The sequence below is a fragment of the Panicum virgatum genome, chromosome 9K, assembly GCF_016808335.1.
Source record: "Panicum virgatum strain AP13 chromosome 9K, P.virgatum_v5, whole genome shotgun sequence".
Lineage (NCBI taxonomy): Eukaryota > Viridiplantae > Streptophyta > Magnoliopsida > Poales > Poaceae > Panicum > Panicum virgatum.
In genome coordinates, this window is record NC_053144.1 from 60,093,228 (window position 1) to 60,115,449 (window position 22,222).

Sequence of the window (22,222 nt, forward strand, 5' to 3'; positions counted from 1 at the left end):
CCTTCTCTTCACCCCTCTCTTTTTTCTGGATTTTTGGTGGATTTTTTGAGCTCAAATGAGGAGGAAATGAGGGGAGGCCTTATATAGGGGACAGTGACCCGGTCGCCCGCGGGGGGAGGGGCGACAGGCCCCCCTGGCGCGCCTGTGGGCGGGGCCCGCCGGTCGCCCGAGGGGGGGTGACAGGCCCCCCTTTTTTCGGCCAGGGACTTCGTTGCAAATTTGAAGAAAAAAATTACATTTAGGACCTGTCGCCCCCATAGGACGAGCGGGGTATATTTTTGAAATTTTCCAAAACGAACATATATTTTTGAAATTTTATTTTTTTTTAAATATAAAAAAGAAAAAAGTGCGCTAGGACTTCAGACCAACAAAGAACAAAGACCAATTTTTTTTAGGTGGTAGTACTTATTTGGATTATTGGACAGGCTAAAAATGTGAGAATCTGACAAATGGAGCTCGAGATATCACTCTTCGATTGATGATGCCGACTTCAGTATCGTGGACCAACAAACATTCTAAGGAAGAAATTCAACAAATTTTGTGCAAACGATCAGGCTGCGCCGTACTGAACGTATAGCCTTTTGAAGTTCAAGGGGATTGGCCACCAGAGCTAGCAACTCTCAACCTCTTGGATTCAACACCAGTGAAATTGGCGAAGCAACTAATCCCAACTTTTTACAACTGATGGACAACTTCTAAAACAATCCGGGCTAAGCTGCTGAATCGCTCAACCTCAACCTAACCGCGATCAAACTAGCGCGTAGGCAGGCTCGACGAGGAACGAGTCGATGTAGTCAAACTCCATCCGGCCCACGCCACCGCTGGCCGGCGCGATCCCCACGGGCTGGAACGCCCCCTCCGCCGGCGACGACGGCACCGACATCGGCGGCGGCGCCCACACGGACGCCGACAGCAGCCGCCGGGCCTTCCAGCCGAGCACGATCTTGTTCGGCGACGTCTCCTCCATGGTGTACCCGTCGTTGAACAGGCCGAGCAGCAGCCTGGCCTGGCTGTGGTTGAAGCAGCTCAGCGGCACGGCCCTGAACCCGTTGCCGCGCATCCACTCCCCCCACCCGGCCCTCGCCTCGCCGTCGCTGTCCACGGCCCGGTACGCGCGGCTCACGGCGCCGGCGATGTTCGGGGCGAGGATGGCCCGCTCCACCAGGCCGCGCATGCGGCTCTGCGTCGGGAACCCGGCCTCCAGCGAGTCCCACACCGCCGAGTACCGGTGGAGCTCCTCCATGAACCGCGCCACGAAGCCGCGGGCCTCCTCCTCGTCCTTGTCGGGCTCCCCCTGATCCTCCTCAACCACCGTCACGACCTTGGCCCCGAGCGTCGCCATGCCGGCCAAGAAAGACGCCACCGAGCCGGTAGGCCGCCTGACTGTTCTGGTCGCCGCGGCTTGGCTGAGCACGCAATTGGCGATGAGCGTCTCCCCCTTGACCATGCGGACCGTCGCCGGCCGGAACCTCTCGTCGGAGTCGAGACGGCACTGCCCGAACGAGAACGGCTGCCCGATGGACGCTGCGAAGGCGGCCAGGCGGCGGCCGGCCTCCTGCACCGCCCGGGCGCCGCCCCCGCCGCCTCGGGAGACGGCGGTTATGCGCAGGTGCGGCGGCGGCACGCCGTCGGGGCGCGAGATCATGGCCTGCATCAGCGACGCCCACTGGACGCCCTCGGCGATGTCGTAGTCGACGACGTGCACGCGCCGGTCGCCCGCCACCGCCTCGAGAATGGCCTGGTTCGCGGTGAAGTGCCCGAACTTCATGTACGGCGACATGTCCTGCAGCATCTGGAACGCCGTGAGCACATCGCCGGTGTGCTGGTGGCTGTGGTGGGACGCCGCCGCGGCGGCGTGCCTGCCGGCTCCCCCGACGGGGTGGGAGCCGTCGAGCAGCCCCTGCAGCGCGTCGGTGAAGTGCGCGGCGAGGCGCTCCATGTTGGAGACGGCGGCGCTGTCGCCGATGTGGGAGACCATCTGCTTGAGCCGAACCAATATCACCCGTGCCAGCTCCCGGCTCTTGTGTGGGCCGGAGAGCGCCTCGGCCGCCGCCATGAGCAGGTGGAGCAGGCGGAGGCCCTTCTCGGGGCCGTCGCCCTGCGCCGCGTCGCCGTCGTTCACGGGCGTGCCCGGGGTCGTCGTGGTAGTGCTGCTCGGGGCGGAGCCGTTGGAGCAGCAGTACACCTCGTCCGGGAAGTGGAGGTCGGCGAGCGTGTCGTCGCAGAGCATGGACTCGATGAGGCCGTGCAGGTCCTGGCCGCCGTCGTCAGGGCAGAAGGAGCCCCAGTCGGCCACGGGGGACAGACCATTCCACGCGTACATCCCCATGCCGTCGTCCAGCGACGGCGACGACGACGAGGTGGTAGTGGAGCTGCAGCCGGAGAAGTCGAGGTCCCCGGGCACGTCGTCCATGGTCACGTCCATGGCCTGCGCGTCTCTCCCGTGGATCGGTGTCGTGTCGAGCTGTGCTCTGGTTCGGTGCTCGCAAATGTTTTGGCCCGTGGGAGCAGGGGAGGAGGATGGATCGGTAGGAAGGGAGCAGGGAGGGATTCGCCCGAGTACGGGAGGACACAGGGGAGAGGCCTTTTTATAGACGAAGGCGCTCGCTAACCATTCCGGGCGCCGGGACCCGGACGGACCGGCATTGCCACGCTGAATTGGGAATTAACAGCATCACTACACTATCAGACACCGGCATCTCAATTGGGACTGTATATTGGATAGGATGGATGAGTTTTTGTTTTTTCCCGTCAAACCGTACAGAGTACAGTAAGTTTTGTCCACCGTGTTCTCGGTCTTACTGTTATGTTTGTATAATCTTTAAGACCTAGGAGCCGAGTGGTGTTAGGATCAAGATTCTAAATAGTGGGCTAAGGGATTTAGCGGTTGGACTAGAAAAACAGCTAATAGCGGACTAAATGAGGCAATAGCAGCTAAATTACACATAAGTTCAAATAGCGGTGCCATACCTCAAAACAGCTATAGCAGGCTATAGCAGAAGCTAAAGCGGGAGATTTAAAATCTTGGTTAGGATAAGTCATATAAATTCCACAAATAAACAAACTATTAACATCTCTGTTAGTGTTAGAGACACGTATGCCTCGTCATTTGAGCAAACAAACCACCATCGCTGGCATACTGTTTTGTCAAACTAAATGGCATAAGCCGTCTAGTTATGAGTTTTTCCTTGGAAGCTGTCATGAGAAACCAGCTATAATAATTTATTAGGTGTTACTTAATCCGTTGTAAAATATAACATCTAGTCTAGGATAAACATGAATATCAATACGTTTGCCTTAATTGTGACAATAATTTCTTTTGTTGTGAGGTAACAGGAAGACATAAATGTTTGTTCTTCAACTCATGTCAAGTTTGCCTTTTTCAAAAAAAAAAAAACTTATGTCAAGTTGCCAACACTCCCCCGCCACCACCCCACCCCACCGCACCACCACGACGCAACAAAAAGTTTATTTTACATGGTAATAATATGTTAAAAGTTTTCTGCAAGAAAATAATTTTTCAAGCTCTTAATGGTAAGATTTAAAAAGACATAAACTTCTCTGGATTTTGTGGAAATGTCTGTATGTTCCCACATTCCATACGGCTCTTAACAATTCATATGGTTTATCCTGTTGGGTACCATCAAACAATACAAAAGTAATAATTTAGCTTGCTTTTGTTTGCGTCCATGATTCCATCCTTTTCTCGTCGCTACTGTTGGACGGGAGCGCTAATTTGTTTGGTATTGTTTCTGGTTGCATCAGTGCACGTTGAGTTGTATAGGTTACAAATGATCCAAAAAGATTCTTCCAACTCACTAATTAGTAGTGAAGCTTTGTAAGTGAGCAGTACCTTGTGTCTAATGATGTCTCATCTGCTGGACTGGAGATTAGGCAATAACAACCTTGGTGGGTGGACTATGAAAGTATAGCCACAAGCTCTAATGATTTCGATTAATATATCTATTACTAATTATTATACAACTTTGGAAATCGGAATTTGCAGATCTTCCTAAGGAAAGGAAATTATCTCTGCAGCTTATTAACTAAACTTGCTGCAAAAGGGCCTCGCTTGTGCTTGCCAAATACTTCGTGCAATAGCAGCCAAATGAAGGTGTGCTCACAGGTCTGGGCCTACACCATAGGTGCCAAATGAAGGTTTCCACATGGGATTCCAAAATGGTGTCCCCCTATATTTGTCTCTCTGCTAGGGCTGCTAAGGACCTGTCTCTGTATTAGTAGTATTGATCAAGGAGCTAGCGTCCAACAAGGGGCCGGGAGAGATTGAATTATGTCCCATAGAATTCTTTGTAATTCCTCTGTTTCAAACAGGCTCTGAATTTAGTTGACATTTTCTTTGTGGACTTATGAGTAATAAGCCATATGCTAGTCCATATGGTGTTGCACCTACCAAGTACAGGGTTTACAGCACACAACAATAATAATCCATTTGACAATCTTATTTGCTTCCTTTACCTTTCATGGGGGGAAAAATCCACATTTGTTATTTGCGTTTTCTGAAGAGCAAATTGGCAACTTGACCTCCCAACTTAGTGAGCCATCAGCATTTAACTTCTTTTAAGTAAGCCATGAACCACTGTCAACCTGTAAGCACAAAAGCTGACAGCCTACCTTTTTCTGGAGCAACTTGCTCTGCAAAGACCAGTGGAGCAAATCTACCTTGAGCCTAACGCCTCCATGCAAACGTCTATGATTGAGAGCTCTCACTCACTCCCCATCATCGATTCCATGTTGCTCTGGAATCTTGTAATATGCCGACGCTCCCAGTGGTCAACCAAACACTAGAATTTCATGGATCAGGGGAAAGAGCCAGTGCCGGCCGGCAGTCCAGTTACCCGTTGGCATGATGCATCTGCTACCAGCTGATCGATCGAGGCTAAAAAAATATTAGCTCCAGCATCAACGCAGTCCCAATGCTGACATGTGGCTCCATGCATGGCTGCAAAGCGCCGCCTCGTCCTACGCTGGGCTCGGTGCGTTCCGCCATTAGTAAACGGCAAAGCTCCGGCCGGAGCCGTCGCGGTCGCCGCCGCGGTCCGGACGACGACCGAGTAGCGCGAGTAGTGGTGGGTGACTGGGAGGATAGAAGAAGAAGCACAGGGACAGGGGGGCAGCAGCTAGCCTTGTGTGCCGTGTGCGTCCAACCGGAACTGGGAGATAAAAACTGCGCTCGCTTCGCATCTTTGCGAGGTCCTCTCGCTCGGGATTGGCGGGCCGGCCGGAGATGAGAGCGACCGGCCGCCGTAGGGGCGAGGATGTCGCCAGGCAATTATTGCGATCCGGTCGCCAAAAAGCGCCCCGCTGTTTCTTGTTCCTGGAGGAGCGTTGTGTGCCCTACTACTGTGTCAGCGTGAACACTGCTCCGCGGTTGTAAACTGAATTTTTCATTTTTTTTTTCTTCTTCATAAAATGATGCTTAGTTCTTCTACGTATTCGAAAATAAAAAACCGTGCTGCCTGTTGCGTTGCTTCGGTCATCCGTGCAATTTTTTTAAAAAAAATTGTGGCTGGTGGCATTAAAGAAATGGTTGCGTCCCTCGTCGTCTTCTTCGCGTCCGACTAGGCCTACAACAATGGTGGAGGGGTGATAGATGGTTTGATGCTGACAGGGGCTAAAAATCATGTGGTGGCCGCTTTTGGCCGTCGTCTTGCAATTTGCAGGTTTAAACTAGGTTTTCCTAGCGAGCTGATCTAGGAGCTTTTGGAAGAAATGATTTAATTTGTTATTTGTATGTTCACTTGGACTAGGTAAAGTTTTCTGAACTTTATGACTAGGGTCAGTTACAAGGGTGAAATCTACAGAATTATACTTTAAGTGTTGCCGGCTGCCCGGCTCTCTCTTTAAAAAAGAAAGATCAAGTGTTCTTGCTGCATTGCATTAGTTACTTTAGATGCATCTATTAATCCATCAGGTTTCTTGTGTTGGCATCTGGCTTTTTCACACCTGGAGGGACTATGGACTAAAAGCAAGTAAAACGCTCTCGACAGTCTGTGACTGAACAGGGATACAAAGCAATCTGAATTCGAGCAGTTAAGATTTTATTCCTTGAAAGCAAAAGTTCAAACTTCCTTGTGATTAAATCCCTGGCAATTTTCGCTGCAGACAAACACTTGTCATTGCTATATATGCAGCCTGGTTTATTTCTCAAACAAAAGACCAGAAAGAACAATCTTCAGATCAAAAGAGGAGCAGAGAATAGAAATCTGAATCAATTCCAAGAAGAACCAAACAGATAGCAATCCCTAATTCGGCCACCTGCTCTGCTTGTTGTCTCCAACCCCATTCCATTTCCAGCTCCATCTGCCCACTTGACGATGCTCGATTAGGAAGACGGCCAGGGACAGCTTTCCAGTTTGCAAACACGAGGGATGAACCCTTCCGCTGTCTCTTCCGGCAAGTGCAGCCCAAATCGGTGGCATATTCTCGGCATAAACCCAGGCATAGCCTCCTGGCCGATTGCATCATCCGTTGTGGTATTACAGGACTTCAATAAAGTGGTTTCTTGTCGCGGCCCGGGTCAGACAGAGCAAGGAGAATCAAAATGTGATAACGTTAACATGCCGGGCGATGCCATCAGCGGAAGGCGAGTTGCTCATAAACTATGGATCGAGCCGCAATGCGAAAAGGCGCGGCATTTGTTTAGCTTCCGATCCGGCGATGGCCGATGCTCCGGTAAGCGAGGCTGAAATCATTGCGTGCGGTGGTTGTGGAAGCGACCCATGGATTCAACGGGCTCCGGCGGCTGAATCCTGCGGCGTGCATGCCTTATTTGACATCATGGAGCTTGCTCACAACCTAATAAGCCTTTTTTAAGGAATCAGACAAAAAAACTACCGATTATATGTGACAGACCCGCCGAGTTAAAACGCTTAATTAAGCGTAACCGCCATCATCTAGTGTATTAACTTAATTAAGTGTAACTTGACAGGCTGTTTCCAACCCACAGGCCGATCGAAACACACCAAAAGTCTCACATGAAGACGAGTGTAGAAGGTACCAGCACGATATAAACTTACAAAAATAGTAAATTATATTAAGACTTTTACAAAACAGCTTTAAATTTAAAATATACACAAGAAAATATAGCAGCGGGAAAGAATCTAACTTACAGAGTATTTTTATAAATAAAATAAACTAAATAAATCGAGAACTACCAAGATGTGGAGACAAGGCGCCACATCGAGCCCACCGATATGACACCTAGTTGGCTCCTAAACCTGAAATAGGATAAACAACAAACCCTGAGCAACTAATACTCAACAAAACTTACCCGACCAGTGGGTATAACTTAGCCCATATACCTAGACATGCAAGTCTTTTGGCTTGTGGTTATTTTGCATAAAATCACTAAAGTAATTCCTTACTTTTATTATTTTAGCCCCAAATTCTATATATAAATGAACTCTAATCTAATATTTGCAGAAATCAACTATACCAAACATGGTGAAGCAACAAATATTAATTCAATGGAGTAATCCTCATATATATATACCTTATCTTCCCAACATAATACTACGATGTGACTCGGTGACCAATGTGCTCATATTCGAGAGCGACTGACGGCGAATCGATTCGATTTAACCTTACAAGGTGGACCTAACCAACACGGCACGCAAAAACCCCGTCGGACCCCACGCACCAACATTTCCCCTCCCCGCCTCGAACTACAGGAACCAGCCCAACGACATATAGTCAGCCGAGCCCTATGTGAGACCACCAAAAGTAAACATATGCGACCCCTTTCTCCGCAGCCACTCGACTCGCCCTAGGAGTTGGGTGCGGGTTACTGTACTTTCGAAGCAAAGCAGTACTTGGCTTACCGGTTTCGACTACCTCCTACTCCCGGTATGCGGTTAGTACAATTCAAGCATGATCAGCAGGGCCAACAACGGTACGATCCTCAATCGACTCGGACGGGGCTAAGACACCCAGGAACCCTGTCCTGCTGCCATACCTATACATCATCATCATTCCCCGCCAGATCTCATATTTCCATATCAATTTCAACAACTCAAGTACTGTAGATAATGTAAGGATCACCGGGGTGTCCGACCCTAGAGGGGGAGGGGATGAATAGGGTCGCTAATCGCTTTTTAACCTAGGGCTCAAACTACTTGCATAAAATAAACCCAACACGTCCTATATATGCTAGTTATGACTAAGGTTTATCTTTGTTATTCTCTACTTACCCCAAAATACTTGCAACCTATAACCAATCCTAATCAAACTAACTAGGAAAGTAGAGGCACGCAAGGTAGAGTAAATACGGAAACGTAATAAGGTAAGTAAAGAGGTAAGTGTAAGAGGGATGCAAACTCCCGAGTAGACACGGTCATGTAACGTGATTCGGTACAAACGCCTACGTCCACGGGACACCGAGGCTCTTCCGATCACCGTCTTGCACTACGCCACCAAGGCGATGCCGGCAAGCAAAGGCAAGTGCTCACAAGACACTGAGTCTCGTGCACCGCCACCGTCTCTCTCGATCACCCAGCCGAAATTCACTATGGAACTTCTCCACCAAGGAGGGGATCTCCTCTTCCCCCGCACAAAGTGTCGTTGTCACTCCACACCAAGTCGGAGGGTCACACGATGGATCACAAGGATTGCTTGCCGCATCAAGACTTCTCTCAAGGGAGCTCTCGCAAGAACTAATCCCTATTACAAGCACTAAGCACTCTCACAAGTGTGCTTAAGCCTATATGATGTACAATGAAGCTCTATGGTGGTTGGAGATGATCTTTGGCTCTTATATACTTCCTTGGTCTCCAGCAACCTCAAATGAGCCGTGGGGTGGCATATATATAGCCCAACCCTCCAAACTAGCCATTGGGAAAAAGGCTGACGAAATCCCTTAACGCCGGTTAAACCGACGCTCCAGTTTTTGTCATCACCGGTTTAACCGGTGAGTGTATTTTTCCAGCAACTAGCCGTTACAATCTTCCCACGGCTATTTGATCAATCGACCGACGCTCTCAAAATTAATGTCGGTTTAACCGGTGAGTGCAAGCTCAAAAACCCCCTGAAAAATGGAGTCTCTGGACAACTGCACCGATGCTCACTTTTTCTTTATCGTCAGTTTAACCGGTGCCTCTGGGTCAGTCTTCACTTCAATTCATTGCACCGACAAGTTGTCTTCAGGCATCGTCGGTTCAACCGGCGCGGAACCCCCGTAGGGGCGGCCCTTCGGGCCTAGCTACGCCTATCTTCTATTTGTCATCACTTGAACCTAAAAGTCTGAGAATGGTCATCTTAACAATCATATTAGTCCAAGTGTTATGTTGTCTATATCAATCACCAAAACATTATATTGAAATATGGCATGAGAGGCCATTTTCGCTACAGATAAGTATATAACCTATATCTCGCGAGTAACCGGAAATTACTCGACTTCTAAATATCCTATATCTCGCGAGTGCAAGAAGGCACTCGACTTCTATCGAGAACTATTAAACATAGCATTTCTATCGTCCTATACATGATAGTATAACTCAGGGAAACCTAGGGATCATGCAATTAGGGTTCCACTCAACTCCTGAAACGTAATGCACAAGTAATAAATACATATATATGTATCATAATTTCAAATAATAGGATGTGCACCGGGGCTTGCCTTAATTGCAGGTTAAGTTAGTTTGATTGACGCCAAGCTTGATCCATGGCGATTCCACCTGGGTGAACTCCATATTGATCAACCGCAACTTCGTGAACGATAAGTGCATATTCCGGCTCTACATGAATGATAAAATGCTATGCATGAGTGCAATGGATGAATGCATGCATTTATGAAACAAACATAAACTACACAGTGAAGTGCGATGATTACTCGATAACCAACGGATAGGGCAGTCAGTTACCGAACCACTAACTATTTACTAAACCACTATAAGAGGCAACACTAGTATATCTACTAACAACAAGAAAACTATTTTAATTAACTAAGTCCTAATTAAATTCAACTAGTTTATCAAGCATAAAATAATTATTAGCAACTAACTAAATTATTTTGGCATGAACCCCAAAAATATGTTTTTAATACAAACTAGCTAAATTCACCATGAGCAAAATAGATTTACTAAAGTAGATCATGAGTACATTCTAGTGATGAGCAAAATCTAGCATGAAACAGCTATTGATACAGTGTTCTAATTTAAATTAACAAGATTTTTCTTACATATAATTTATTCCTTAATTTATAGATATACTAAGATATGGAGAACCCAATTAACATATCAAACTATGTTTTCTGGACATGAAATTTTTATAGTGGACTACACATGCATAAAATGAAGTACTGCAAAAATTTCATAATTTTTGGACTAGCATATTTGCAGAAATTAATTAATTAAGACTAAACACAATGTAAATTTTTTTCAAGGGTAAAAAGATCATTTTGCAAAAATTAATATTTTTCCCTTATAGATACAGATGTAACCACTCTAACAAAACTAATTTTGTATTTTTACTATTTTTTTTATTTGTTATGCAGTCTACAAGTTTTCGTCAAATGAATAAAAATTAGAAAATCCTACCCACTGGTAAGATAGGTCGCGACAGGCGGCGCGGCGAGTGGCTCCCGCCGGCGGCGAGGACGGCCGGTGGCAGGGCATGGTGGCTCGATGACTAGCGCAGCTAGGCAGAGCCGGCGTGTTCGGCAGTGCGGCACACGGGCACGTGCGCGCGGCTCTCGGCGAGCAGCACTGCAGCAGCATGGTGGCGGCGGCGACACCATGAACGAGCGCGGAAACAATGAGAACGCGCAAGAACGAGGAGAGCATGAGCATCACCGGCTCACGTACAGTCGATTTGAGCTGTTGGGCAGTGGAAACGATGACCAGAGGAGGATCGTCCACGTACTGAGGCTTGGGCGGCGATGTCGAGCTCTGTTCCGGCGATGAAGGTGGCTGGGGCGGCGGTCTGGCAGCTCAGGGAGGTGCCAGGGGAGGTGGTGAGTGGGTCTAGGAGTTTGGTGGAGCTCGGGGCGAGCTCGGACGGCGGCTCGGCGTGGGGCGTCGAGCGGCAGCCATGGCTCGGCTCTGCTGGCTCACGCTCGAGCTGGAGAAGGAAGGGAGGGAGAGGAAGAAGACGGCTGCTGTCTAGTGGGGCCTGGGGAGCGGCCGAGTAAAGAGCAGGCGCGTGGAGGCAGGGGCACGACGACCCATCTAGCGACGACCCCGTGGCTGGCCAGCTCAGTGGAGAGGGAAAGCTGGTGCGAAAGGCTTCGGGAGAGAGATGGGCAGGGAAGGAGGGAGGGAATGACAAGTGGGCCATGGGTGGCTGATGGGTCCAGTGGTCATAGAAAGAAGAAAATGATGACTACTATGGACTCTTTGAGTATCCAAAATATCTGGTAAATAAACTCTAATAATTAATTAAATTAATTTTTTTGTTTTATATCAAAACAACAAACAAAATAAAATTTTTAGAACCATATTACATAGGAAATATTTAGTTTTCAAATATTTAGGCATGAAATGTCATATGCACATTAAATGTGATATATATATACCTATATTACATCATGATCTTTAAAAAAATGCTTCATTAAGGCTAATACACATGTTTTGCGGATAATTTGTGCTTAATGAATTTTTCTAAACACCAGGGTGTTACATTATATTAAATAGAAGAAATGTAACCTAATAAACCTCTGAAACCGCTTCCTGGAGTTGATCCGAGGCATGGTTAGTTCCTGGTAGAGCAGTGGTAGAAAATGGTGGGTCGTCATCTCTTAAGAAGGAATGACCTTGTTTGTAGCCAAGGGCTTAGATTAGCTTTAGGCTTTTTACGTTCTATCCGTATGGTGCGTACGGATGCAGTCTCGTCTTTGTATATCGTGGGTGAGCTTCTGGCCCTTTGAACCTCTCAGAACCAGGGGTTTCGCGTTCTGGAGATGCCATGAACCCCCGCCTCACGGCACGCTCCCAATGCCTTGGTTCCCCCAACAATCTGTGGTCAAACTACACATAAGTAGCCCCTATCTCTATATATTAACACCTTTCGATTATAAACCTTATCATTGCTAAAAACTAAACTAAACGTTATATCATGGCACTAAAAATTCCTAATAATTTACTTGGTAGGTGTTGTTTGGGGCCTGACCACGTAATCATGGGGTTGTTTTAATCCTTGTGCTAGGAGTAGCGGCAGGCAACTAAACAATATTGAACCATGATGAGTTCTTGGCCTTTTCTGACGTTGCGCGCGCAACAAGTTCGTCATCGAAAAAGTGTTTCGGTGTCTCTACCCACAATTTTCTGTGCTGTCCCTTTTTGTTTTTGTGAAAGTCTCCATCACAAAAAAAAATGGCGGTTTCCTGGTTGGAGTTGGGAGCCAATAGAACCGGAGCTCTTTATATCTAAGCATGCAGCTGACTACAACCCGGAAAGATTAATTTTTGTAGAAAGGAACTTCAGGTTTTAGAATCTTAGAATTGCTAGCTCATTCAGCTCTCTGTTATTTTCTCTAACCAGTAAGAGGCGGTCAACAGGCTTCATAATGTCCATTTAATTAGAATGTTTTCATGGCTTCTAGAAGCATGAGTACCTACTAATCTTCTTGAAGAAACCACAAGTATACTAATCTAATTATGATTTTAAAATCTCGGTAGATAGCTTGTAAGTTGTAATTACCTAGCATTTCAATGGAACCAATTACAGCCACAATATAGGCAGCAAACTGCTTATTATACCCGGCCCCATCTAGTTCACTTAGATGTTGTTAAAAGTTCGCTTAGATCATTAGATGTCATTAAAAATTCACTTAGATGTTGTTAAAAACAAATGTTAAACTGTCAAAAGTATCTAACGCGCAGTTCGTAAGCTCAACTGTCTGTACGAGTGCCAACAAGTTTTTGAGGGCGTTCATCCAACTAGAATGTAATTTACAAGTTTTTTTTTAAAAAAAAGAGAAATCACAAGTAGTTTGCCCCGTCTTGGTTGTAAACTTCAGGTTGGTGAATGTAATTTCTGGGTATTGAAATGAAATCAAATAATGCTATTGCATCATCTATAATATGTAGCAAATTGCTTGCTTATTTTACTTTTGGATACTTCCTCCATTCAATTTTAGTAGGGGTATTCGAATTTTAAAAAGTCAAAGTTCATATATTTTGACCGTCTGGTCAAATACATGCATGGTTAAATATATAAAAGTCTAATACAACATTGATTTTGTAGAAATTGATCATATATTGGAAGAGAAATTGATGGTCAAAGTATACTTCTAAAGACCTTTCTGACCTAAGATGGGTACTATAATTGAATTGGGGTAATTGTTTGCTATTATTAAAAGTGCACATATGTTAGCAATTTAACAAATAGTACTTACAATTTTTCTGGCGCCTTATAAAGCCATAACATATAAGATCCTTTTTTAGATAAAGAAAATAATTCTGGCCTTGAACATTCACATGTGAATGTCTACAACCAATTGTTACAAGAATTCTTAGACTCTAAACCTCAAACAAGGAACTAAAAATACAAGAAAGAAAACTCTATAAAAAATCAAGAAGACTAAACTTATATTCTTCTTCTTTTCGTCAACATTTCATCTTTGCAAAACCTTTACGTTGCATCAAACCATCACATATCTCGTTTTCTTAGAAACTCGATGTCCAAACCGTTTGATACCGCTGAGGTAACTAAGTCAGATAGAAGGACCTCCAAGACAAAGCTCCAAGAAGAAACATCGAAACGTTGTCGGCGCCTTACCCAGCAAGTCAGAATTGAGTTTTCACCTGAAGATTCATCAATATTCGTAGACGCCACCGCGGCAACGTCTCACTAGGGAAACAACACCTAAAGCGCCATCGTTGTCGACACAGACACGATGTTAGGAAAGGCTTTCGTTCGGAACGCCTGCCAGTGGTACCACCGCCCCATGAGCGATGCCGCAATAGTAGATGAGGGACCGAGGCACTAAGCCTCCACCAGCGAGCCGAAGTTACCCCACCACCGCGCCAGCTTCATGGGGCGAGGCCGTCTGGGGATCCGACACTACCACCCCCAAGCGGTGTGCCAACGCCGCCGCAGCACCGGCGCACGGAGGGGGTCACTCAACGGCGAGGAATCATGACGAGGGCATGGGCTGCATTCGGCACAACCACAGCATGAACTGGATCTGGACGCGCGCCCACATGCACGCCGGCGACACTCCCCTACTCCCTATCCCCCTCCCCTCCAGCCAGGGGGAGTGGATCCGGCCGCTACAATCTCCACTGCCTTCAAGGAAGCCGCCGCCTCCACCACGAGCAGATCGGGGTGGGGGTGAGAAAAGAAAGAAGGATCAAAAGAGAGAAAGGAAATGAGGGCCCCGCCACTACCATCCCATAATATATAAGATCCTAATATTTTATAATATAACTGAATGTGTTTCATGCCACTCCATGCTCAATCATTAACAAAAACACATAAATATTGGCAATGCAACTAAAAGACAATTTTTTTTGAATATTTTTGCATTCTAAAGTAGGACATTGTGCTGACACACGGGTGCAATGTTTCTTCCTGATAAGCCATGCTTAGCCGCATCTTGTGGCTGGAGGCATGCTTTAGTGACACAACAGTTTTCAAATGTGAATTTGTTAACCAAAACAATGCCAAGCAAGCAGTACCATCGCATGAAGTAGCCTGAGCAAAACAGGCAAATACATTTCTGTATATTGAACCGAAAAACAAAGGTACGGTGCAGCGTAATGTAACATCAGTACAACAGATGGGACAGCACATGAGATATACTTAGTGCCCCAAATAAAAATTAACGAGTTTGTCTTGAAGTTTTGAATCACGACCAAGCAAAATATTTTTGTCAGCATGACAACAATGTTTTGATAAAAGAGTAATTTACGACCCCAGAAAAGCCTCTGAGCCAGGGTAGCTCCAATGTTTTGAGTAGTTGGAACTTGGAAGTCCTAATGAGTAATGATGCTATATGTCCCTTGTCAAGGGACCATAGATATCCTAAAAAAAAAGCGTACCCAGTGCTGTAGTCTTCCCGCACTGTACGGGGTCTGGGGAAGGATTGTTTTTAAGCCCCAAGCTTTACCCACACAAATGTGCAGAGGTTGGGGCTCGAACCCGGGACCTTCCGATTACAGACGGTAGGCTCTACCGCTGCACCAGGCCCGCCCTTCTGGACCATAGATATCCTAATGCCAAATTTTTACCAGCTCAAGTAGTGTCATGCCAACAACTTGCCGCCCGCCCTCCGTCCAACCATCGTCCGGATACATGGGGCGTTTGTTATTCTAAATAGTGCCCAGTTGCGTGCCAGTGGCAATTCAAAACACTCCTGTGCCTGAGATCATTATTAAGAGTCAGACAGGATACCAAACTCACCTCAATTTTCACATCCTCCCAGCAGGCAGCTCCATGCTGAGGTCAGGCGTGCTCGCCACCATGTGGATACTGACTGAATTGTAGTGATGAAGCTAAAGAAAGGCTTTGGACATGTGCCAGGGTTTACTGGGTTAGGTTCAGAGAGAGAGAGAGAGAGAGAGAGAGAGAGAGAGAGAGAGAGAGAGAGAGAGGGAGAGAGAGGGAGGGAGAGGGAGGGAGGGAGAGGGAGAGGGAAAAGTGGATTTTTTTCAGGGAAAAGTGCTATAATAATGTTCAAGTGGCTGAACGCGGAAATGAACCTTTTAAACGTGGATGGATGATGCATGAAAGCTACTAAGCAAAGGCATGGATCTGCAGACACTCACGGGCGCTGCACTGCAGACGCGGAAATGAACGGCTGCAGCGCGTGCGTGCTTCAGATTTCAGAACGCGCGCGGTCTCTCTTACATTGTTCTACTAGTACTTGAGGATTATAACAAGCGCGAGAGATGCTTTGAAACGTGGACGGCAGACACCACATGCTCAGGGTCGTCTCTCTTAATTTATGGACCATCTCTCGTGTGGAACTAGAAAAGATGGTGCGGCATTGCCGCACCTTAGGGCCCTTTCTCGAATTTTTTATATAAAATGTTGATAACAAAAGATTACCACGCGTGCTTTTGTTCTCAAATTTCTAATGTTAATATTGAACTGTGAACCCACGTGTTCCTTTTCTTTTGTTAAGTAATGTTTAGGCCTGTTTAGTTTCTAAAAAAATTCCTACAGTACCTATCTCATCGAATTTTGAACACATGAATAGAACATTAAATACAGTTGAAAAAATAACTAATTACACAGTTTAAGCCCTGTTTAATTGGTGAAAAGTTGTTGGTTTTGGTACTGTAGCACATTTCGTTGTCACTTGACAAATAATGTACAATCATGAACTAATTAGGCTTAAAAGATTCATCTCGTGCTAATCAGTTAGACTGTGTATTTAGTTATTTTTTCAACTGCATTTAATGCTCTATGCATGTGTCCGAACATTCGATGTGACTGGCACCGTAGAATTTTTTTTAGAACTAAGCAAGGCCTTAACTGATTAGAACGAGATGAATTTTTTAAACCTAATTAATCCATGATTGGTCATTAGTTACTAAATAACAACGAAATATGCTACGGTATCCAAATTCAAACTTTTTCTCGAACTAAACACACCCTTAGTGCATTTTTTTAACGATCGTGCCTAGACACGTTTTTAATTAAGAGGAAGATGTTCAGTGCATTTCTTGCTGCCGCTCATAGGGGTTTTTCTATTTCATGGCAGCGTGGTTATGTTGAGGGGTAGTAGTCAAGAATTAGTTGGTGCACTAATTATATATTTTTTACTCATGACAAAAATCTTCATACTACACATAACATTAATTTGAGAAGCTAATTTCTGGTGGTAGTGATGGCTGCACTAATACTTGCAACGTTTATTGACAGCATAGTCATTAGGTGTCTCTTCTTTCCTTCATCGTTTCTTTCTCTTTGCACTGACGGATAAATCAGTACATCACTCTTTTCTACTCTTTCATCTCCCTCGTAGCAGTCCTCTATTCTACGTAGAACAGTAATTACCAGTGCCCAAATTGGCCTCCAGGAACTGCAAATCTTGAAGTATGCCATCTCTATGCTACTCCCCCTGATGTTCTACTGCCGTCTCTCCCACTTTCCCCTTCGATTTTGGGCTCTAATGTGTTGTATTTCAACATGCTAGCTGGAGTCCCTGATTAAGGCTGGCTGATCATGTTCTCTGTGTCCCTAGCCTAGGAAAAGCGTGGAATGGGATGTGTGCGTGGCGCAGCGCCGGTCTGCTTGGAGGTGGAGGTTGACGGCCGCGTTGCCTGCTCATGCCTGTAGCAGGCACCGTCATCTCTGGTCGCCTCATCCGCGCCCCCTCGCAACTGACGCTGCGCGCGGCCGCTGGTCTGTTTGGAGATGGAGGTCGACGGCCGCCTCGCCCGCGCGTGCCCGCAGTGGACGCCGCCGTCGCTGGTCGCCTCACCTGTGCACCTTTGCAACTGACACCGCAGGCCTTCTCGCCACTCGCGCGGCCTTCCGCGCGCTGGGGCGCAGTGCGCGGAAGAGGAGCAGAGGGAGCCAATGCGTAGCTGGGCTGGGTGAACCGGGAGTGGCCGGCAGGAGGGCGGGACGGCGGGCTCGGGAGGCGTCGGGACATCGCGGCCAGCCGAAGGACCGAGCGGCATGGCTAAGCTCGAGGAGGGAAGCAAAAGGTGAAGGCCGGCGTGCGGAGCGGCAGCCGCCAAACGGAGAGCACGACGGTGAGCTCGTGAGGCAGCGGGATGGCGGGTTGATTTCTCTAAGGGGCTTTTTGCAAAACTACTGGGAAACGAACACTCTGAACCATCCATATAGCCGATCGGACGGCCGGGAAACACACGCTCCGTGGCCACGCTCCCAGACCAGGGAATGGATCGCGTTGGGACGCCCTTTCGTGTTTTAGAGATCAGAGAGGACAACGCCGGCCTGTGATCTCATCACCCGCGCAAATTAAAAACCTTTTAAACGTCATGAGGAATCAGAAGTGGGTGGGCGAGCACTGAACAGCAGCGGCGCTCAATCTTACACGAGGAAGAAGTCGCCTGCAGTTCTACGGATCATATAGGGAACAAAATGGAACACGAAGCGACTCAGAGGATAGATATCTCGTGTGATCAGAGCCTGAACGAAAGATTCTTGGTTCCTGAACGCATAATAGCTTTCTTTTTTCTTTTCCTGCGATGCACACAAAACTTTTGTTTCGTAGCCCACCACACCACTAGACAGTTGGACTCGTACATGGGTCGGGCCTTCGTTCCGCGCGAGCTGGGCTGACCGGCGTAGAGTACCTGGCGCCGAGCCCACCACACACACACACAACGCGGCTGGCCTCCGTAGAAAGCCCAAACGAACTAACGGAGGCACAGCGGTGGACACTCGATTTCAGCTCTGCTGTGCTGGCCCTGCTAAAAACTCTGATGCCATCTTCCACTCGGCTGCATCGTGAATTCGTGATCGGCTACAAGTGAGGCGCCGTTTAGTTCGCGAAAAAGTTTTGAGACTACAGCACTTTTGTTGTTATTTGTTAATTAATATTTAATTATGGATTAATTAGGTTTAAAAGATTCATCACGTGCTAATTAGTTAGACTGTGTCATTGGTTATTCTTTTAATTGTATTTAATGCTCCATACATGTGTTCGAATATTCGATGTGATGTGTTCGAATATTCGATGTGATGGGTACTGTATAAATTGTTTTTGGAACTAAACGGGGCCAGCTGTCAGAGTCCGGAACCCTCCAGCTTGCGGAGGCAGTTCTCCGCTCAGCGCAGAGCTTGTAGCGGAGGCTGCGCACTGCAGCAGCCATGACAACGTAGCGCACTGGCACTGATGTCAGATCGGGCGCTCGATTCCTTGGGCTGGAGAAAAGCAAAAGCGGAGGGGCTCGGAAGAGATATCGACGAACCCAATCCACTGGCTACTGTGTACTCGGTCCTGCTCCTGCAGCGTCTAGCAGAGCACAGCGCACCCGCCGCTTCCTTCCGTGCCATGGCATGCAAGGCGCCCATGCAGGCGCACGCTCCATCGAACCCCTCCCATGTGCGAACGTGAGGTAAAGTGCCCGGCTAGGCTAGCTCCCTAGGCGTATTCATTCATGGATGCGTCCTCCTCCTTTAATCCTTTTTGGTGCGCAGAGAAATACAGCTGTGCGTATACTGATCGAGCATTTGAGCCCCCTGCACAGGTGTGGCGTTTTCGCGCTTCGATCGATCTCGCGCAATGATGGGTGGTCGGGAACGAATCCATCGATTGGCGCCCACCTATGAACAAGAAGGAAGGGTTGTGTTTAGATCCGCGAAAATATAGCAGAAAAGGGCATATCGGACACTGTAGCATACTGTAGTTTTTTTCGTTTATTTGTGGTAAATATTGTCTTATTATAGACTAATTAGACTCAAAAGATTCGTCTCGCAACGTACATCAAAACTATGCAATGGAAAGTGAACACAGGGCGTCTCTTCCTCTGCAGACGCGTCAAGGCCTGACGCAGCGGGGACCCAGACTGAGCATCAGCAGCATGGAAAGATCAGTCTGTCTGCAAAACTCATCTGCGAACCCAGGCCCAAATTCCACATTAGAGATGCAAGCGGGCACTCGCTTCTACAATTTTCCTTTTGTTGTTCTCATTTTAAAATTAAAATCAGTTCATCTCAGTGAGTTTTGAGTCGAGGCAATAATAATTAAGACTTCAGAGAAAGCAACTCTCGCGTCCCTTATTAGTATCATCATCACGAATATCGATGGATCACGGGCGCGCAGCAGAGTTGGTAATGGTATTTGGTAGGTGCCCCACGTTTCCCGTGGTGGTCTTGCAGCATCTGGCTTTGGCATTATTACCCCACTAAAACCGTGGGTCATCAACACTAATGCCTGTGAGATGAATCAGAGGGCAGATGGATGAACGCCGGCCCTGATCTTAGGTGCTAGGCAGATGCGTGTTGAATCTATATATTGATTGGAAAAGCCCCAACCGTAGCATACAAATAGGTGTACACAGATCACAGTCCGTAACTCAAGGAGCTATATTTGGTAACCTATAATTACATGACATTCTATTCTCAATGAGATCCTAAAAGTCCGGACTGTTCTCTGTATACACAGTTTGTTACACAAGGCAAGATACACACAGCAGATTCTTCTAGAACTCTTTCATCTAACATCCTCCCTCAATCACAGCCGAGATAGGTTGAGATTGAACTTGAATTGTTCCAGAGATCGAACTGGCAATGGCTTGGTGAAACCATCTGCAACTTGATCACCTGAAGATATAAAATCAATATCCAGAAGTTTTCTAGTTACTCGTTCTCTGACAAAATGATAATCCACTTCTATGTGTTTAGTCCTGGCATGGAAAACTGGGTTTGCTGACAAGTACTTTGCACCAATATTATCACACCATAGTTTAGCTGCTCTTGGGCAATTAATCTTGAGTTCATATAGTAAAATCTGGATCCACATCACCTCAGCAGTAGCATTGGCAATTGCTTTGTATTCAGACTCAGTACTAGACCTTGATACAGTGGGTTGTTTCCTTGAACTCCAGGATACTAAGTTTGATCCTAGAAAGACAGCAAAACCACATGTAGATCGCCTGTCATCTATATTACCAGCCCAGTTTGCATCAGAAAAGGCACTCACCAAGGTAGATTGTGACTTATGTATTCTTAGTCCCAGTCGTGTACAATACTTTATATATCTCAAAATCCTCTTTACTGCTTCCCAATGCACAGTAGTTGGTGAGTGTAAGAACTGGCAGACTTTGTTAACAGCAAATGCAATATCAGGTCTAGTAAGAGTAAGATATTGCAATGCTCCTACAACACTTCTATAATTAGTTGCATCTCTTGGACTGAGATGAGTACCTTCATATAAGGACAATTTCTCACTTGATGCCATAGGTGTAGTGACAGGTTTACATTCGGCCATATTAACTCTCTTAAGCAAGTCTGTAGCATATTTCTCTTGAGTTAGAATAATTCCATCCCGTACCTTATTCACCTCAATGCCCAAAAAATAGTGAAGCTCCCCTAGATTTTTAAGTGCAAATTCTGCTTTTAGATCTTGTAACAGGGCTGCCGTGGCCTTTTCTGTAGAGTTAGCTACAATGATGTCATCCACATAAACTAGAACAAACATAGTGACGTCACCTTTGTTATAAAAGAATAAAGAAGAGTCAGCCTTTGATGCCTTAAATCCCAGCTTCATCAATTTAGCACTTAGACGTGAATACCAGGCTCGAGGAGCTTGTTTAAGGCCATAGAGAGCTTTGTCCAACTTACAAACATATTTGGGTCTAGTAGAGTCTTCAAAGCCTGGTGGTTGCTCCATATACACCTCTTCATCTAAATAACCATGCAAGAAGGCATTTTGAACATCAAGTTGCTTCAGACTCCAGCCTCGAGAAACAGCAATAGACAGAATAATTCTTATGGTTGCCGCCTTTACTACGGGACTGAAAGTATCCTCATAATCTATGCCATATTGTTGTTTAAATCCCTTAGCAACCAGCCTCGCTTTATATCTATCCAGACTACCATCAGCTTTCCTCTTAACTTTGTATACCCATTTGCATCCTATTATATTCATGCCTTTTTGAGGAGGAACTAAATGCCATGTTTTATTCTTCATAAGAGCATCATGTTCTAATTGCATAGCTTGCTTCCAATCGTCATTTGCTAAGGCTTCATCAAGACTGTTGGGTTCACCAGTACTAGCAACGAGGCCATACCTAACAGTTCCGTCCGTGTAGACCTTGGGACGCCGGATGCCATGCTGTAACCTAGTTCTTGGCGATGAAGGACCGGCTGCAGGCAACGGCACAGAAGGTCCCAGCGAATCACCGTGCGCAGGATCCAACGGAGTAGAAAATTTGGGCTGACGCCGTCCCCCCTCGGTCGCATGTGCGGGCGCCGGTGCAGTCTGTGTTGGCCGCATGTCGCCGCCAGACTGGGCCTCCGTCGCTCCTGAAGGCAGCAACGAGCCAGACTCAACTCCCGAAGATGATGCGACCGTTGGTGTCGCAGCAGCAGGAGGCAAATCCTCCTCGTACTCAGTGACCGGAGGCAGCATAATGTTAGCTGCGCTGGCTAGCTCTTCTGAGTTGTTTTCTTCAGGATTTTGCGCCAAGTTTTCTTCCTGCTCATCAGACAACTCAGTAATACGGTTAGATGAAACATTAGCATATGGGTTAGCCACAGATTCACCCCTAAAGAAGGAACTTGGGACCCAAACTTTTGGTGGTAGTTGAATAACTTCAGCACGTAACTTTGCTCCAGCA

General features: G+C 46.7%; 1 protein-coding gene across 1 annotated transcript; it reads right to left on the reverse strand.

Annotated features, from left to right (window-relative positions):
* Nucleotides 1-457: 457 nt before the first annotated feature.
* On the reverse strand, nucleotides 458-2,554 carry LOC120648848 (protein NODULATION SIGNALING PATHWAY 2-like). The gene has a single exon (XM_039925497.1). The coding sequence runs from the start codon at nucleotides 2,423-2,425 to the stop codon at nucleotides 749-751; it is 1,677 nt and encodes a 558-aa protein (XP_039781431.1). The 5' UTR covers nucleotides 2,426-2,554; the 3' UTR covers nucleotides 458-748.
* Nucleotides 2,555-22,222: the final 19,668 nt, after the last annotated feature.

Coding starts and splice junctions, on each gene's coding strand:
- LOC120648848 (XM_039925497.1), bottom strand. CDS start 2,425: ATGGACGTGACCATGGACGACGTGCCCGGGGACCTCGACTTCTCCGGC.